The 19933-nt window shown below is 41.6% G+C and overlaps 1 protein-coding gene across 1 annotated transcript in view; it reads left to right on the forward strand.

Annotated features, from left to right (window-relative positions):
* LOC116694092 (A disintegrin and metalloproteinase with thrombospondin motifs 20) overlaps positions 1-19933 on the forward strand; it is an 89001-nt gene that overhangs the window by 18269 nt on the left and 50799 nt on the right. The window contains exons 5-11 of the mRNA XM_032523564.1: positions 3166-3249; positions 3740-3864; positions 3963-4003; positions 4323-4428; positions 7516-7662; positions 10856-10997; positions 11545-11649. Coding sequence (XP_032379455.1) covers positions 3166-3249; positions 3740-3864; positions 3963-4003; positions 4323-4428; positions 7516-7662; positions 10856-10997; positions 11545-11649 — 750 coding nt within the window. The remainder of the gene's footprint in view (positions 1-3165; positions 3250-3739; positions 3865-3962; positions 4004-4322; positions 4429-7515; positions 7663-10855; positions 10998-11544; positions 11650-19933) is intronic.

The raw sequence follows: 19933 nt of genomic DNA on the forward strand, positions 1-19933 counted from the left end.
GATACCTATATATATATATATATATATATAGGTATCTAGCCATGCAGAATTTCTTTTACAGTAGGCTATCAGGTTTTCTGAGATTCTTTTATGAAAGCCCTAATCACAATGCAAAGGGACACAGAAAAATTATTTTTGTGCATCTATGTGAAAAAGAAGCTTGGTGACATAATGACTACTAGGCTAGTTGGTCAGCTAGTAAGCTAACCGCTCACACAGCAGCCAACTGGCAACATACTATTTTTAGTATGTCACCATGAACTCAGGTTTCAAGGTTCACCAAAGTTGATCTTAACATGAGAGGATTTGCTGGGCTTTTCCATAATATTGAAACAAAATTTTAAGCGCAACAGGGCTTTTTTTTTGGGTTCATACAAAGTTGGAAAAATGTTATATTAAAAAAGAATCTTTTACTCTCGACAATCAGACCTTGTCAGTTTTCATTAGACCTACATTTTCAGAAAATAGTCCCTATAAAAACAGTGAGTTCTGGATTTTTTCAGAGTATCTTTGTCTTTTTTATAAAGATATCTTGCTGGGGAGTGTTTTTCAAGGCTGTAAGCAACACATAAAGAATTAAAACTGCAAGCAGCAATGGATGGGCTGAAGTGCAGGGGTGTGGTCAAAATAAAGGCGGCGGCTTAATATCAAGTGTGGACCACACACTGTAAATTTCATGTAAATCGTATAATGTATGTCATAAAAGGCTGATTTCCCGTTGCCAGCAGGGGGCGCTATGACTGTGAGTCAATATTGACATGTAGATGTCCTCAGGCCTGGACCCTTGTCAATCATGTGAAAATTCAAGTGATTAGACAATGTACACTTAAATTAGAACAACTTCCTCATTCATCGCTAAACGTAAAAAATGGCCGCCACGCCCACACTGTTCAACGAATACTCAAGCTTTTAATAACTTTTCAGCAATAAGGTCTTGAAATGGCACACAAAAATGTCAAAGTGGACCGGGTAAAGTATGTAGGATTAGTTCGTAAAAGTATAGCACCTTGAAGTTTCGGCCTACTTTCTGTTGCCAGCAGGAGGCACTATTACTATGAGTCAATTTTGGCATGTAGATGTACTCAGGATCGGACTTTGATCAATCATAAAAAAAATTGGGCCAGATTACAAAATGTACACTCGAGTTACAACAACTTCCTGTTTTGATAGCATAACATACAAAATTGCCGCAACGCCATGGCCAGGCCTTTCGACGAAAAGTCAAGCTTTTAACAACCTATCACCTTAAGATGGCAAGGAGCAAATTTAAAGTTGATTGGATGCTTGGACCATAATTAAATTTACCTTCATGGTATTGGAGTGGTGGCAGAAATCGCCAAACTTGTCCTCAAAACCTGGGGCAAAGAAAAACCCAAACTATCAAGGCATACCAGAGATAGTACATGTTTTATTTTGTAATTTGGTCAACAACGGCTTTAAAATGTGAAACAAAATCTCCCAGTCCAGGTTTGTGTTTTCCAGCCTCAGATGTTACTGTTTGACAATTCGGTTGTAGACCCTGCTTCAATGAAAGTGGCTCAGTTAATTGGTAAAACCCTGACTCAGCACCTTGACCTCTTTATGTGTCCCATATCTGATGTAGAGAACTGGGTGGTAATCAAGCTAGTAACACTGGGATTGATCTTTCTATATATTAAGAGTAAAAGTGTTGGGGGAGTATGTGTGTCAAAGCTGCATAGGTTATCAATTGTACTAAAGGATGTGTACCTTCTGCGCTTTCTCTCACTAGTATGACAGACAGTTCAAAACACTTATTAACATGTAACAGAGTAATGATTGTCAGTGGTGTGTTATCCTTACGTAAGTCTGTGAGGGTACAGTCCGTGTTAAATGTGCCAGGCCAGTTTCTATTGCCAGATTTAAAGTCAAAACATTAGTTCTACCTTGCTTATGTCTGCAGACCAGTGGTGCAGATCCACACCCAAACACACACACGTTTTCTTCCTTTTCTCTATCACAGTCTCTCAGTCATGTTACCCACAGTTTAACCAAACCAGCCAAAATCATCTATCAAGAAATCTATCAAGTCGGATGCATTTGGTTTTTAGGTATTGGTCGTGTTAATTGCCTAAGTGACATTCTTTTCTTCAAGTTTTCTTTTTCCAAATTCCCTCCCAAAAAATGACCCAAGATTTCTTTAAATGAGCCACCAACAACAACTTTGTGAAACACCTTTTTATTTTAATCTACTCAAAACAGTCAACTTTTTAAGATATTTTGTGTAGAAAATGTCTGAAACAGCCTTACAAAAACACCATGTGTAAAATGTGTGTAATCGAACAATGTAAACTCAACGTTGTGTCATTAAACCCCAAAGGTTCACATAACTATTACCAGTAATATTACCACAGAGTGTCCTTGATGGGAGCTATGGCCCTGCTGCCATTTCTTTGAACCTTCACAGCTTGCTCTTGGCTTTGTGAGATACGGTAGTGATGGTCCAGAAAAGGCTGCAGTCCTCCTCACTTCTGGTTCTTGCACTGATCATACAATAACTTACATTGGGACGAGCTTACAGAACAACGTCCTGTGTCACAGTTGGACTTAGAGCATACAAAGACAGGCTCCCTTTGCCCACTCTGGAAAGGCCTAGGCCACGTACGCCTCCCCCTAGGCTAAGACAAGCTAAATGTTTATAGTGGACTAATGAGTTCCTGTCAGGAGACTGCACAAGGCCTGCTGGCCGACCGTGACGTGGGTGCATGAGAAAAGCAAGAGAAGCGGAGGGAAAAAACTACAGAGGGAATGTTTTGCTGGGCTTTAAGCTCCAGCTTTGCTGAAGTTTCACACTTGTTGCTGGGTCCAGGTTTTAGTTTATATTTTCTTTGCCAAGGTATGTGGGGATGCGTGTGGGGAGGGGTGTGTAGGGGGGGAGGGTTTGTAATTGGTATTAATACCCTGTTGATTAAACTTACCCTGAAGGAGACATTATTTGTTTCTTTCGACTTCAATGAACTGTAGCTTTTTGGATTAAACTCCATGGAGCTTAACCAGGAAAGTGATGGCTGCATTTTCTTATTCATATTTGTTCTTATTCCAAGTGTTGCAAAGTACACTAGCTTTCATCCTTTTCCATATTTGTGCTCTGGTTCAGCTTAGTGGAGGGTTGCATTTTTTTGTCTGTGTGTTTTGTCTTTGTTACAGGTAGCAGCAGTGTACAGGGACCCCAGTGTAGGAAACCTCATCAACATCATGATTGTCAAGCTAGTCGTTGTCCACAATGAACAGGTATGTGCTGGGTGTTTAATGCTACCTGTATCCAGGTCTCAAATATGGCTGACGTCAGTGCAGGTGTCCCTGGCCTGGCGTTTTCTCAGTGGGGCCTGTTTGAAAGGACACTGCCTGCCTTGTCAGTTTCATGTCTCAAAAGAGGTCTACTTGGAAAACAAACGATGCTATAGTGAGGCAGCTAGCCACCTGCAAATGTGAGGTGGCTGAAGAGGCTTACTGTAGTTTTTTTGGTCACTGTAACTGATTCTTAAACCAGTAGATTCAAGGGAACTAAATATAATTTGAAAGCATGGATGATGATCTAATATATTTAATTTTTGCCAAAGACAGAAAAAGTCAGTAAAATGCTTTCATGACCAGTAGTCACAATGGACAAAAATAGGAGAATACAACTATCCCTATTTCATGAGATTTTAAGACACACTTACTTCAGCTATTACTACAGTTTTTTTTAGTCACATCCACAATGGTGTTTCACCCAAAACAGGAAGGGCCCACTGTGAGCTTCAATGCTGCCACGACTCTCCACAACTTCTGCGTCTGGCAGCAGAGCCAAAACGTCCAGGATGACAGCCATCCCACTCACCATGACACAGCACTCCTCATCACCAGGTACAAACTCATTTCCCATCCTCATTTTGAAAGCAAAGCCAAGTTTCTCAAGAAAAGTTTTAAAATGGCTAAAAGCATTGTATGTTTATTTGTTTCAGGGAAGACATCTGCCGTGCAAAAGATAAATGTGACACTTTAGGTAAACTTTTGGCTTTCTCTTTTGCAAAAAATGTCTACCTCAAGTCCGGTAACCAGCCCTCATAGACTGCACAGTATTGAGTTCATGGCATGCTGTCAGCTAATAATATTATAGTGACAGAACAGAGTGGTAGAAAAGGGAGGAGGGAGAGAGGATGGAGGGAGTCTGTGGCAGTGCTAATCTCTCTTACGGAACAGAAGTTTTGATGGTTTAATCGCCTTTAACACTTAGGCAGCAGGTTTTTCTTTCAAATAGCTGTGTGTCTCTATGTGTTCATGTTCATCTGGGAGTTTCTCTGTGTGTGTACGTGACCCTGTAGGGCTTGCAGAGCTGGGGACAATGTGCGACCCGTACCGAAGCTGCTCCATCAGTGAGGAAAATGGAATTAGTGCCTCCTTCACCATCGCTCATGAGCTGGGCCATGTGTAAGTTGCAGCAACCCCCCACCCCTACCCCAACATTCAGACACACATACATACTGTACACACACACCCACAGCCTATCTCACCCCTCACAGCCAGCTTTGACCAACAAAAGCCCTCTTATTAAGAGATGTAGGGCGCAGCAGACACAGGTGCAAAACATAATAAAGTGAAAAATCTGACTTTTAATAACATACCAGCTTATAATAACTTACTATACAGCTCAAGAAATTAACCCTGTATGTGTCAGAGCTTTGTCTTGAGAGGACGACATGCTCAGATGAAATTCAGTGTGGATGTGTGGTACAAAGATTGGGTTCTCTGTTCTCTAGAGTAAACGCATCTACAGATCTAAAAGTGGCACACAAAATGTATCAAACTGTGCAATGCTAAACATCTTCTTTTCCACCTCAGCCAGGGCATTTCTTTCAAAAAAGACAATGCATCCGTCTTTCTTTCTTTCTTTCTTTCTTTCTTTCTTTCTTTCTTTCTTTCTTTTCTGTATCGAGCTGTGCATTTTCATTTTAGACTTGCATGTCACTGTCTGCTGAAAACTTGGCATTAAATTCCATCCTAGGTTGTATTAAAAAGTCTTACGTTTAACTCCTGGAGATTCCTTGGGGATACCCTGACCTCCCTTGCGGAGTATACAAGTGAAAGTAAGTGGGAGATTTTATTTCCAGTCTGCCTGTCCGTTATGTAGGGTAGTAAAAAGGACCAGTGTCGTGTGAGCCATTGGTGAAGAATGACAAATATTCTTTTAGGTCCTCTGTCCCCACTCACACATTCTTCTAGTGGAGAGATCGGACCAGAGCAGCCAGATGGACGAGTCTCTGCCCCCCCCTATTTCCTTTACATCCCGTGTGGCTCTGTAGCGAATGTTCAAGCAGCTAGTGGCCCACTTGTCTCTGCTTCGTTCACAGGCGTGAGCTCTCCAGAGTGTTTAGCGCTCTGGGAAAGCCAGTGTCAGGTAGTGGGAGCTACTTGAGAGCATTGCAGATTAAAAAAGATTTAGATTATTGGATAGGAGGCCTTTCTCAGATATCTGCAAGGATGTGTGATTGCTAATAGCCATTGTGGGGATTTTCAGGTGAGGCAGTGTCACGTGATAGCTGTTTAAAGGTGGCGCATATAATCAAGTTTGTCATTAGATGATGCCAATGCTATAAATGTCTTATACCACAAATAGATCTTCCTGACATTTTGATATGACAATAGAGTCTTTAGCTTTCTTCTTTAACATCTTAAGAAATATGAAAGGCAACACCACAAAATGTATACTGATCACACATAATCTTACTGAGCTGGCTAAGTGATACAATTACTGATATTATCAACGATGGTGTGTTTTGTGGAGCGCTAAATTTGGAGGAGCTAACATGTGCAATCCACTGACAAGGTAGCAATCCATTTTTCCCTCTGGTGTCACTGAGCTCTGTCTCTGTTGAAGTGTTGGTAAAGGCTGTTCCTGCAGACTGTGCTGTTTGCTCTGACTCTTATTTATCCACACCCAATCTGAATGAATTCAGGTTGTCATCGCTCCAGCAGTATGTCTTACTCTTTCAATTTCTTAATAGGCATTATAGCACAGAAATGTGTTTTTATCTTGCGGGATGACACCAAGACATGAAGGCTGAGATGTGCAGAGAACAAAGCTGCTTGTTTTGTTTTGCTCTAAATAAAAACTAATCACATACTAGTCTGGATGCTGATAATTAAGTGCTGGGTTTGGTAGCCTCTCACTGGAATTGACTCCTCTATTGATCTGGCTCTTGATGTTGCCAAACAGAGAGCCACACAACTTCCTGATTTATTACCTAATTACACTAAAAGGCTCTCATCTCAGAATTTCAAGCCAGTATCCTTATTCGTCCCCTTTAGATCTGGGTCAACTAAATCATTATAACGTGGTAAGACTACAAATAGTTTGGAGCTCGTCCCAAATCCTTGTCCCGATAATAAGAAAGTCTACATGGCAAAGTAATGAGCCGTGTATTTTCATTTTAAACATGCCTGTTACTGTCATCACCCCAATACACCTGTGCACCATCGTAAGTGACATTGAATAGTTTACAATTGCTGCTGGAACGAATTAGCTGTGAAACTGTTTAACTAGCCGTCCTGCCCTTCCCCTATGTGGCTTTGCCAATTGTCAAGCCGCAAATAAGAACCTGTTCTAGAAAAGTTGAAATAAAAATAAAATTTAAAATGACTGGATCAACAGAAAAGGAATTACCAACTTTTAAATAATTTGTTAAGCAAACAAACCAACCATTCTCAAATATGAGGAGTTGATGCTGTTCTCTCTTTTACAATAGTGCTAAACTGTTGGTCAGACAATGCAAGGAATTTGAAGATGTCACCCTGTGCTCTGGGGCATTTTTCAAATTTGTTTTTTGACACATAAGACATCAAAAACATGATGGGTAGATGAATAGATAATACAAATAATCATTAGTTGCAGCCCTAATCATGGCTCTGGTAAAAATACATTTATACTCTTACGTGTTTACACTGAAGCAGCATATGTGTGTTCATGTGCACAGCGTTACTGCCCCTACCTTTCCCTCTGCATTAAGCTCTTTGAGAATGTGATTTGGTGACCTTTGACCTCCCAGGGGTGAGCTGGAGGTAGTTCTCACTAGCATGTTGGCCATGACGTTGGAGGGGATAGATGCTGATAGATAAAGAATAAAGTTTTGCATGAAATGCCGTCCCACTTACTGGCCAGTTGACATTTTATTGAAGCCATTCTGGGATTTTTACTGTATAAACATATGGGAGATGCACAGAAGGAGGTGTGTGTAAAACAAGACACAAACAACATTGAAAAAAAACCAAATGAGTGGAGAGTAGGATGCAGTGTGTGTGGTATTACTCATTGATGTGTCTGTGGCTGCATCTGTGTGTGGCGGCCCCCAGGGATGGTGTGGGGCGATCCCCTGTTAAAATTGGCTGAATGTAAATCCTGTGACATTTATCCGCCTTGCTAAGACTGAGCCATTAAGCAGCTGGCAATTACTTTGTGTGTGTTCCTTATATCCCTCTCTCTATCTCTAACTCCGCTTTTCTTCTTCCTGTCCGCACCAGGTTCAACATGCCTCATGATGACAACCCAAAGTGTCGGGAGGCAGGCATGAAGCACCAGTATCATGTCATGGCTCCCACCCTCAACTATGACACCAATCCCTGGTCATGGTCCAAGTGCAGCCGCAAGTACATTACAGAGTTTCTAGAGTAGGTACCAACTCTCATCTCCAGTTTGAAACAGATTTTTTTTTTTTTTTGGACTGATTTATAAAAGACTGATTACAGGCTTTTCTCATGGATGAAAGTGATGCTTCTCCATTGATTTTCCGAACTCATAATATCACATCCACGTCTTTAGTCCTCTATTAACTTTTACTTGTTCTGGCTAAGCAAACAAATGTCTCTCGCAGTGCTCTGTAGACAGGTCAGCGCAATGTAAACTGTGTGGACTTGTTATTGCCTGGTGTTGAAAGAGTATTTCCTGTTTGAATCCGGGGTCTTCCTCAGCTGACCTGAGCGATGGATCTTCTGCAGCCCCTCAGCTGTCTCCCCTCTCAGACAGAGCCCGGCTCTCAAGATGCTGGGCAAACAGTAATCTAGTCACTGGCCTGCTTTCCACACCAAAACCTGTAACACAGGGCAACGGCTCATTCAGCAATTCCTAAACCGCACCGTGGTCACTGATCCTGGTGAAAGGCTTCCGTTTAAGATGGGAAATGTCAGTTATAATTATATCTTCCCTGGACATGACCCTTTAATCTTTTCCTCTGTTAATTGTGGAGGCCTTCACAAAGGACAGCCTTGTTGACCAGATGCATCTCGAGAGCGCATTGTTAGGCGACGCCTTGTATGGAGTTTTAAGGTTGTGCTTCACATAGTTTCCAGCCAGTGTTGACCTTCAACATCAAGTGGTCAAAACATTTAACTGAAGATGGGGAGAATCTCCATGAAAATTTTTATTCTTTGGTCTGGTCCATGTCAGCTGGGTTGGGTTTTTGTTACTTTTGTCACTGCACAAAAATCAGTATGATGTAAATGTGAAACACATTTGTGATTTGTGATATTTTTTAACCATATGGGATACATAACAAACAAAGCAGGTATGAGAAGAGTATTTCAGTGTGGGAGCCGCAGCGGTGGGAAAGGCCCCTCAAGACTGTCGTCCAAGTGCTTTTGAAATCTGTTTCCAGCCAACAATGAGGAGCATTGATTCAAACTACCACTTATACAGTACAGCTCCTGCTCAGTGGACTGACCTGGTCAAGTACGTCAGTGTTTTGACTGCCCATTCTCCCTGAAGTGCAAATTCAATCTGCACCACTCTTCTACCAGTTTAAAAAAACGAAAGGCTGCGCCACCTCTCAAACATCCCTTTTTCAAAAGGCTATGATTCCCCTCCTTCTCCCCCTTATCTCACTGTTGCTGTAATAATGTGCACTGAACTCCCGCACCTGAAAGCTGATGAAAAGCGTCCTGCTGTTGTGCAGTGCTATTATTTGTCAGCTACTTCATAAAGCAACCATTCATTCCTCTCTGGCACTGTGCCATTTGATTTAAGCCTCAAAATCCAACTATAAAAGTAAAATGCAAATCTTTGACTGTTGTCACCCACTAATTGTTGTGTTTGCTGGGTGTTGAAACCACATAGTCATTAGCAGTGGGCAAGCCCTATCATTTTCCATTACACACACACAAAATAGCCTAACCACCCTAGCAGCAACAACTCCTGTGTGAAATCATTTTTAAAACACTTTTTTTCAATCTGTAATTTTCTTAATAAATTCAAGATGTATCTTTTTTTTCGGGATGTTTCTCCAAATTCAACTAAACCTGTGTCATTATCTTGTTCTATATCTCCCTGTACAATAATTGGTACATGCTGTCAGAGACAAAACTCTGGCATGACAGTATTGCAGCAGTTTACTTGATGCTGTTTGATCAAACACTGTAGAGTGATGCTCTGTGTCATTTCCTCATCACTCTGACATATGAGTAGACTCCTTGCACTGTATGCGGAGGGAAACCCAGTATGGTGTACATGGAAACTATTATTGTTTAGTCTCTTATGACAAGCACAAAACAGCCAACTGTAAGTCATCTTATAAATACATTCACTTTTAAGTTCCCCAATGGCTGCCAGGTGTGGAATCTCCTCTGGTGCCAGAGAGGAATTGCTTTGCTGTCTTGAATTCACACCCATATTAAAAAAAAGAAAAAAAGAAAAGTGGTTTCATAGTAGTAGTTTTATTTAAAAAAGACCACACTGGCCCCTTCTCCCTCTGTCCGTCTGTCTTGTTCTTAATAATCATTCCATTAGGTTCTAGGACACTGATTAGACAGATGGCCAACTGCTGAAAGACGCTGAAAGATGAATTATACAGAGAGTCTTACTCTCTGTATGATTCCTTGACAGGCTGCTCCATAGTTTTCATTCACAGTATCCTCCACTGATGGTTAATTCTTCTCGTCCAATCGGCTGGAAATGAAAGGGGAAAGAAACAAAGTGACGGTAACTCGGGATAATCCTGTGTAATTATTGGCCTGTCACATCAGCTGGTGCTGTGTGGAGCAGGTGTTTTAGCAACTCAATCCTGGATCAAATTTGTCACAGCGGTGCAGACAGATTGTGTAATTACACATCTACTGTATACACATGTCTCATCTGCCAGTTTCCTTTCTCAAAAGTAAACAAAAAAGAAGAGATCCTTTTAAAGCTTGGCTGGCTCTGCTAACATGTTTGACTCATGCCTTTTCACAGCGGTAAAGGCTGATCATTTTATATGCATCTGTTGGTGCATACATTCCGTCCAGCTGTGCTTTTGTTGTCTCTGTTACTGTGTTGTGGCTCAGGGTGTGGCTGATAAACAGCCCAATCTGTTATTATACTTCATGGCTGGCGTAGCCCGGCACCAAATTTATGTAACTTAATCAGGGAGCTTTATGATTCCAAATTCTCTTGTTTTCCTTCAGCACAGATAAATATACCTCGGATTAATGTGTGGTCAACGTGCACATCCTTTTCAGTGTGTATCAAAATCCTGTTTTATTCAGTCTGTGGCGCCTGACTCCAGTTTCATAGTGATAGCATTTACTAACAGGCCATTGAGGGGAAGTGGTATCAGTCTATCTTTTAGGTAACTTTACAGACCACCCACAGGGGTAACACATCTGAGAATGATCACAGACAATCACATAGAACGGTTTACTTTGCTCTTTTGAAAGAGATGACACGTGATGATACTTTTTGGGGTCCAAAAATATGTGATTGTCCTTAAAAAAATTCATACCATGAAAGTTTGCCTTGTGCATGTGTGTGTACATTTGTCTGTTTATGCACACACTTGTATGGTTTTGTGCTTTTCTTTTCATCCACGGTACACACATTCTTACTTGTTTTTAGCACCGGCTATGGGGAGTGCCTCCTTGATGAGCCTGTAGGCAGGACGTACGAGTTGCCCACCCTCCTTCCTGGCCAAATCTACAATGCCAACAGGCAGTGTGAACTGATGTTTGGACCCGGTTCCCAAATTTGCCCTTACATGGTAAGTTGGCTTGCAATCGAGGTAAGCAGAACCAGAAAACTGTAGGTGGTAGTAGATCTGAGAAGGTTGTCGTCTACTCAGACGTGCAAGAAACAGATATGATACAGTTAATTGCATTTGATTCTGTGACCTTTTATTACTGTGGAATAGATTTCTTTCTGTCAGTTCCCAATTGTAAAATGTATATCATGCATTTTACCAACATGCAGAGAGGCAGCTATTGTTGAATGCACAGCCACTTATTGAAACCCCATGCTGGGCCATTCGAAATGCATCTTGCACATGTCTGCTTAGCAATAAAGCATAAAGAACTGACATATTGTATGAAAATCCAACAACCATATTTCAATCTGCAATGACACACTTTTCCCCTTAAAAGAAAGAAGTCCGTATGGTAGGAAATAGTTCAATTCTGCCATCAGCTCAATAAAGTCAAAAGTTGTCAAAAACGTTTCTAGTCATAAGAGTATTTTGCATGTGTTATAGTCATGCTCTTGTCCTCTTCAGCCAAAATGATGAATTGCTAGTGCTCAATTTTCTTCTACAGAAACAGTGCAAGAGGCTGTGGTGTACCAGTGCAGAGGGGGACCATAAAGGATGTCGCACACAGCACATGCCATTGGCTGATGGAACTGACTGTGGACATGGAATGGTAAGTCGGTCCACATGTGGATCTGTGTTGCAGATCATTTGAGTTGGATTCCCTATACTAAAACATCTTATACAGATGTTTTATTAAGTAGAATGACACTTGTTGAGGTACAGTACACATCCAAGGCCTGTCAGATTTGGGGTGTAGGTGTAAGTCTCAATACAGCTGCAGTCAAGTTGTTGTCACTGTATTTTGTACAACATACAAAATTCCTTAATTCTAATATCTCCTTAACTCATATCAACAAAAATGTCTTTGCTTCTTAAAGTAGAATGAAATGCATCTGTATCTCACTAGAAACTTGATACACTCTTTCTATGGGGAAATTTGCTATTGGATTTACACACTAAATTACCCTAATTATAATTGAGTGTGTGGGTTTTTAAAGTAGAGTAAACACAACTTAATTAATTGTTCGTTGCTACCATGAAACCAGATTGAAAACCCAAATATGGATTAGATTTAAATGATTGTTTTGGATCACAATATTGCAACACTGAATGCATTTCCTCTGTTACCTGATCAGCATTGTTAAAGCTGGCCTCATTGTATTTTATACAACTGACACCCGCCAAACCTCCCATCCAGTGCTATTCTGAATCCTGATGCTTTACCGTTCTAGTTCACTTCCTCTACCAAGAAAAATGAATTATTTATCATGCATTAGTCTCCTGCCTTCATTCTCGTTGCAGAAACCCATGTAAATGTGGTCAGGTGATGGCCCTAGTTAGAAACTTGAAGCTTTACCCTCAGTGTTGTTACGGGGCCCCAACCCCCATTAGCCTTCATGTTCTCCTCGCTCTGGGATGCTATGCTAATTAGGGCTGAGACGGCGAGTCAGTCACTGAGGATACATAGAACGAAGGGCTTCAGGGGAGGGGGCAGAAAGAGAAAGAGAGAAAGAGGAAAGAAAAGAGAGACAGAGGGGGCAAAAAAAGGGGGAGAAAGTCTTGAGAGGGAAAGGTAAAGACGTGGGGCTTTTGAAAGAGGATGCCACCCGTCGTTCACAGTTGAGTCACCATGTTGTGAACCCATGACCCTAAAACCTCGTTAAAAGGCGGGTGAGTGGGTCAGTGGTCAGGCCGTAACAGAGCCCAGGCTGAGGCCAGCCAGCAGTCTCACAAAAGACCTCACATCAGTGATTCTGCAGTGAAGGAGGCGGGAGGAGAGAAGGGAGGAGGAGGTACACTGGGAAGGGGATGTGGTGGGCTAGTGTTTAGCATTCGGAACATGCATGATGAGGAAGGGAGAAAAAGAAAGAGAGAGAGAGATAGAGAGAGAAGGAGGGTTCTCTTCTCTCCTTAACCTTCTGCCCTCCAGGAGTATTTTGCAGTGTTTACCCATGGCAGTCTTATATCCCTTATATCCTTTCATCTGGCTCCATCTCCCCCCTCATCATGTTAGGTCCTGGATCAGCCCTGTCTAGTAAGGAGAGGTTAACAAGGGATGGCTAACATGTTAATCCAACTACAACAACCAGACTAAACCGTAATGGTCCTGGGATTGCAGCCCCCACACTGCTCTCAGCCCGTTTGATGTGGTTTGCTTTAATAAGCTACAACCCTTAAACCAATTTGAGCTGCCTAAGCTAGATTCTAATAGATGTCTGGGTCTTTATTGAAACCCTGTAAGCATTGATTAGGTAATATGCAGGTCCAAAGAGGTGCAAGTTAAAACCAGGTTAATTTGTTTGAGAAGTGTAGGTTACATATAACCATTTGTAATAAGGACCAACTTTACACTAAAATATAGTCATGTAAAGGCTATACCAACTCTTATGTGCTAACCACGTGTAGCTGCATTTTATCCCAGCCATCTAAAATAGTCGCTAAATTACATTAAAAGGTTAAAGGATCGCCAAAGTGTTTTATTTAATCCTCTGGGGGAACACAATGGTATCAAATGTTATAAAAATCCATCCACTAATTGTTGAAACATTTCACAAAAAGTCCAAAAATGTCATCCTCATATTGGCCATTCATCCTTTGGTGACTACAATTGGCTGTACACAAAAATCAGATGACATCTTTCAGTGGTAGTTCTTTTCTATATGAACAAATACACAGTTAATATAGTTCATTTCTTTGTGTGTCTGAGTGGAGGCACCACCTTTGTTAGTATTGCAGATGGTCCAGTTTCATCCACATGCTTGGGGCTGTTTGAAGTAGTTGAGGAGCTGAAAGAGATTGGGACCCTGCACCAACACTAACCCGCCCATACAAGAGCTCTTTAATGTGGTAGTTTGGTACGGTGTGTGTGTGTGTGGTATGTTTAGGTGTCTCTAAAGACTGATAATCAGCCAAACTGGATGATTTTGTCCTGATCTGTTGCGTCAGCTTTACACTTTTCTTTCCTTGTATCTCTCGTTGCCTGTCTTGCATTTGTCCACCATGTCTTTCTCCATCTCTTTTCCTACACATCCTTAATGCACTGCAGCTATCAGACCTTCTCACCTCTACTGCTGACTCCTTTAAATTTTTTCTTTTACAAATTTGTGTGTGTGTGTGTGTGTGTGTTTGTGTTTGTGTTTGTGTGTGTGTTTGTGTTTGTGTTTGTGTTTGGGGTTGGGTGGGGGGTGGGTGGGGTGGATGGATTACAGCATTGGCCTCTATGGGGGAAACTAGCAGCAGGTAATGTCTTAGCAACCACAGCTCCCCTTTAAAGATGTCTTTCGAAGCCTATCATTAGGCCAGAGCCTGCCATGTCATTTTAAGCGATTACACGGGAAATGTCATCTCTCGTAAAAAGTAAATCTTCTGAACTGTCACCTCTTGTGACTGTGTTGTCTAGGGAGAGTTTTTGTTCTATTGAGTTACAAAACAAAGTTGTGACCTCATCAGGTAATTGAGGTCAGTGCCCAAAAAGTGGGAGAGAGGCACGTCCTCTAAATTAAAAAAAATGTTTGTTTGTATACAGCTTGGCTGAAATAGGGCAACGGGCACTGTAGGTTCATGGGTAGTTTTCTCCCCCTCTGTTCCCTTCTCCTTTGACTCTCTCTCTGCTTCTCCGCTTCAGCCTCTCTCCCTTAGTCTCTCCCCTCGCTCCCTCTCTGTTGCTCAATGGGCCCTCTCACAGAGCAACGGAGTGAGTAATGCGGTCACATGACCTCTTGGCGGCGCGTCTGTCATCTGGCTCAGTGGGCCGTGTACTAACGAGGGCATCCCATCACTTGTTGTCTATAAATACCGCCACCACCCTCCCTGCCCTCCATCTTCTCTTCTACTGCTATTTCTCCTTTACCCCCCCCCCCCCCCCCCCCTTTTGGTCCCTCTCAATCTTCACAAGGATCCTGCCTGTGCATCTGAGTGTGTCGGTTTGTGTGTGCCTACTTGCATGTAATACTTGTGTGTGTGTTGTATTTAAATTCTTGCAGAATTATTTACGTTTAATGTAAGTGTAAGCACATGCACACATGCAGGTGTGTGTGTGTGTGTGTGTAGATTAGGGGCCAGCCAGCATAGTCATGAAGCATCTCTCAAGCCAAAGCTGGGTACAGTTTAGCCCTGCATCCACATCCCCACCAATTAAAGATCTTCGCGCTGCTTCTCACCACGTTGTTGCTTAGTGGGTGGTGATGAGAAAAAAGTAGGGACGGAGCTTGCATAAACTGGGGTGTTTTTATGTCAAAGTTCTTATCGTTCTCACTTTTTATGTGGTGTTGATTGAAAGCTCCCTTGCAATCTTTCTGGAATTTGCTGCAAGATGACAAAATATTCAAGTGTTTTTTGGGTGTCAGTCATTGCAATGACCGCTTGCTGCTTTTTTTATGTGTAAAACCCCCCAAAACTTCCCAGATTCTCTTAATAGGGGCATTATTGAGTGGTTAGTGTAAGTGCATAAACAGGAAGTTGTTTTTGATTTCCTGAGCATTCCTCTGAAAAGAATGACGACCTGCTCTGGTTTCAGCCAATTAGGGATAGTGAGGTCTTGAAAAGTGAAGCCAGGGCAGAATGGTCTGTTGGCGGAGGCAGTGAGTGTTGGCTGGAGCTCCCTGGCAGCCTGACAGACTTGTCGTACGATGTGGGGACGGGCTGTGTGTTTGTGTTTGTGTGTGTGTGTGTGTGCCTGTACGAGAGCTTAGGATTGTGAGACTGGTATCATTGTCACTCTCTGCTAATCTCTGGATATTTGCAGGATGTTGCCACTTTGATTTGCCATCATCACAGACATATCTGTGGATTTGGGCTAACAAGAGGTTTGTTGTTTTAGCACTCATGTAGTTTGCTGAAGGAATTAATGTGTCCAGTAGCCGTTGAGTGGAGCTTTCATTGTTGACTGTGTTGAAGGATGAAGATGTATTTGGATGATTAGTACAAGGTCAAAATGTGGCAAAAATGTACATAGTTATTAAAATCTAATTATTGTGTCAAATGTAATATATTTATTTGAAACACATGGCAGAAGGTGTAAAAATAACAATACCAGGAACTCCATAAGAAAACCACACCGCCTGCTGACTAAAATGAGATCAGCATATGCTGGGCATAATGCTGCTATGTGTGTATTTTGCAGGTTTAAAAGCAAAATAATGACCTAAACTTAGTAATTTTTTATTTTATTTTACCTTTATTTTTTTTAGGCAAGTCATTAAGTACAGGTTCTTATTTACAATGGCAGCCTGAAAAGTTACAAAGCCACTTCGGGAAAGGAGAAGGAGGGCTAGAAAAATAAAATACATTAGAAATACATAGAGTTTAAATCAGTGGTCCCCGACCGGTCAAGATAAAATGATACGATCAGCGTGATAACAAATATCTAATAATATACATTATATAATATGAAAACAAATGTAAATTTTTGAAAAACAATAAATCAGTGGGAGCCGTGCACTTGTTTCTGTGCAAACAATAAAATTCCAAAGGTTTGTTTTTTAATGCAGGGTGCTTGGTCTGTTTGCCGAATAAGTTTTGAAGGCAAGGCAGCTTTATTTGTATAGCACATTTCAGCAACAGATAAAACACATGAATTAAAAATAAGAACATTAAGACACATAGAACACAAGAATAAAAGTTACAGTGCAGCATAAGAAATTAAACATTAAAGAAATGAACAGTCATTTAAAGAAAGACAGCATCAAAAAGAAAGGTCTTCAGCCTTGATTTAAAAGAACTGAGAGTAGCAGCGGATCTACAGGTCTCTGGGAGTTTATTCCAGATATGAGGAGCATAGAAACTGAATGAAGGGAGTCAGACAGGTCAGTTTAATTTATTGTGTTTTTTTTCACACAGAAGGCTTCATTGCCTCATTCGCTAGCTTGTCACCACATATTATGCAGAGTGGGCATGGCACATTAGAATCACCTGTTGTGATAATTCCGTATTTTAGGTAGGACTCCTGGTATTGTCTGTTAAATTTCTTTTTATTTGAAGTTGTAGGCTTCTCTTCTCTCGCCTCCTCTTTTCCCCTGAGCTAAAAAGCTCTGCAATGGTGTTTGTTTACTCATTTTTCAGCAAGTTTGAGGGCTTCATTGAGCGGTAAATATTTATATATTTACGGGGCAGTGGTGGCCTAAAGGTTAGAAAAGAGAGCTTGTGACCGGGAGGTTGTCGGTAAAATCCCCAGACCAACAGGATAAAATCTGGGTGGGCAAAGTGAAAGTGCAGCGCTTGTCCCTCCCTTATTACCACCACTGAGATGCCCTTGAGCAAGCAATTTAACCCCAACCGCTCCAGTGGAGCTGCTCAGTGGGAGCAGATCAGACTGTGGTTGTACTGGGCAGCTTCCAGTTATGAATGTGTTACTGTGTGAATGCGATCAGGGCGTTCCTGCAAGAGAGAGGCTGCCTCTCAGGGAACCTCCCCTGAATGAATAAAAGTTAAAAAGAATACAGACTCTGATAATCAATAAATAAAATATAAATGATCAACGGAAATAATGTTTTTTCTGTGCGGGCCGGTACCAAATGACCTATGGAAATACAACACAGACAGCAGTGAAACACGTATACCAAGAGGAACACACAGGTAGATGGGTGAGTAAGAGAGGGAAAAACCATACAAATATTGAATTGGAAAATGGCGACGTTGGGAAGCCACTACAGATGTCAATGAACAAGGATGATATGGTGGTTTGGAATGAAGAAATGGAAATTAGTTTGTCCAGTTCCAGAGCATTGCAGTCCCGAGCAGAGGCAGATTGAAAAGATGCGAGACCAAAGGCGGAGCTGGTTTTGGAAATGTTTAATTGAATATGAAGTTCTGGGTGATGTACACTAATGGTCAAAGGTTTGGGGTTACTAACAAATTTCCATTCCACTTCAATATAGACAGAATACCAGCTGATCTGAGTGGGTGGCTGATCTTAATGCAATATCAACATTGCCCATTATCAGCAACCATTTATCCAATGTTTCAAAGGCACATTCTGTTTACTAATCTGATATCATTTAAAAAAACTAACTGAGAAAATATTAGATAACCCTTTTGCAATTATGTTAGGACGTAATGTAATCTGAAAACTGCTGCCCTGGTTAAAAAACAATGCAAGTGATCTCAGCTGGTATTCTGTCTTTAATGAAGTGCAATGGATTTTTAATTTTTAAGTGACCCCAAACTTTTGTATGTAAAAGACTTTGGCTGCAGCAAGTGACATAAGTAAAGAGGTGATTATCAAAAAAGGTCTTGTAAATGAAAGGGAACCAGTGAATGTTATGGCGAGTGTGAAGGGAGGGCCAGTTGACTAGTGAATTAAGGCCCGGGTGCAGTGGTGTGTCTAAAAGAGGCTAAACATTTCTGTAGAGCAGCAGAGTTGAATTTTCTGAGGGTTTATCAATACAAGGGACACCTTTCACATTATATGTATACATATCATTCCATGTATTGTAAATACAAAACAACATTGATCTATTTGATTAAGAAGATGACAAGAGGTATGTGTGCCTTAGTAGTACTCAGAGAGATGATGATAAGTGAGAAACACCATCAGTAAAAGGAACTCTGGAGTGTATGTGAATGGAACAGCTGACAGGGCCAAACCACTCATTCACTCTAATGACAACCTTTACACTTCTTGGAAAGATGTGGGGGAGGGAGGGATCCCACTGAGTGGAAAATGACAATAGGTAACAAAGTAAGCAGATATAGTAAGGAGAGAGATGGGTCGGGGTCACGGTTGCATCATGTTGTCTCTCATGCTCACCTTCCCCTCCCTCTTGTCATCTCTCTTCCGCCTGTCTTCACACCCTTTCAACACAAAGGAAAGAGGAATTATGGAACTAACAGGGAAAAACATGCATGATTTGGCTGAAAAATAAGTCTATGTAAATCCACTCTATAATAACAGCTGCCAGTCCCCTGCCTGTTCAGTGCACTGCAGAGAATTCTTTACAGCTTCATGGCTCTCTATCGCCTCTCACCTCCAGGTCAAGTTATTAGACGTGTAATAGTGGTGATAATCAAGGCCAGTGGTTCATGTTGTGCCACAGGTGACTCCAGATGTTTCAGTTTTTTTGGATCACCGTTTGTTTTAATTTTGCATTGTGGAGAGGACTCATCAGAGACACAAACCCACAACAGGCCAAAGCCATAGTGAACTCCAGACCCAGAGCCACGAAAAAGACACGCAACATGAAAGGTGAAGCCTTTTGGAAATGGGCGTTTTAAAATGAGAGAGCGGAGGGCTTTTTAAATCAGTCCTCTACCTTCTCATTCCTACAGTGATGTATGGCTTGGGTTCAGAAATGTGGTGCTCTCTGCAACAGTTCCTTGGCAATTACAGGGCACTAACTTCCAAACCAGCCAGCTGAGGAGTAGAGCAGATGCTGCTGTCGTTAGATACTATTCCCACTATTGGGATGAGCTTGTTGGTGACTCCTCTCTGTGACTGTTAGTTTGTCGGTGTGGGATAGGAGATAAAAGTGGCAAAGAATTGCGTGTGTTTTCCTGTTTTCCTTATATTTGTCTTGGTATACAGTATGTGTAAAAGGTCTTGGCATGAGTTGGTGAGTCAGCATGTGCCTTTGTGGAATTCCTAATTTGAAACACATGCTAGTCACAGCTGCACAGGTTTCTCTCACAAGACCTTCAAATGTCTCACCACATTCCCAATTGAGGGCTCATTTTGACAATCTTTCTAGGAGAGGGTCCTTAATGCTTGTTTGAGCTTTGCCTTTCACCTCAACGTTTTCCAGTGTGTTTGTGCACTTTGGAAAGAGAGGCTAATTGGAATTGAGCGTGGCCTCCAGATGCCTCCAGACTCTGGGCAATCACTCTTACACTTAACACACATACACACACACGTGCACACACATGCTTGCGTGCGCGCACACACACACACACACACACAC

The sequence above is a fragment of the Etheostoma spectabile genome, chromosome 8 (genome assembly GCF_008692095.1).
Source record: "Etheostoma spectabile isolate EspeVRDwgs_2016 chromosome 8, UIUC_Espe_1.0, whole genome shotgun sequence".
In the NCBI taxonomy this organism is placed as follows: Eukaryota; Metazoa; Chordata; class Actinopteri; order Perciformes; family Percidae; genus Etheostoma; species Etheostoma spectabile.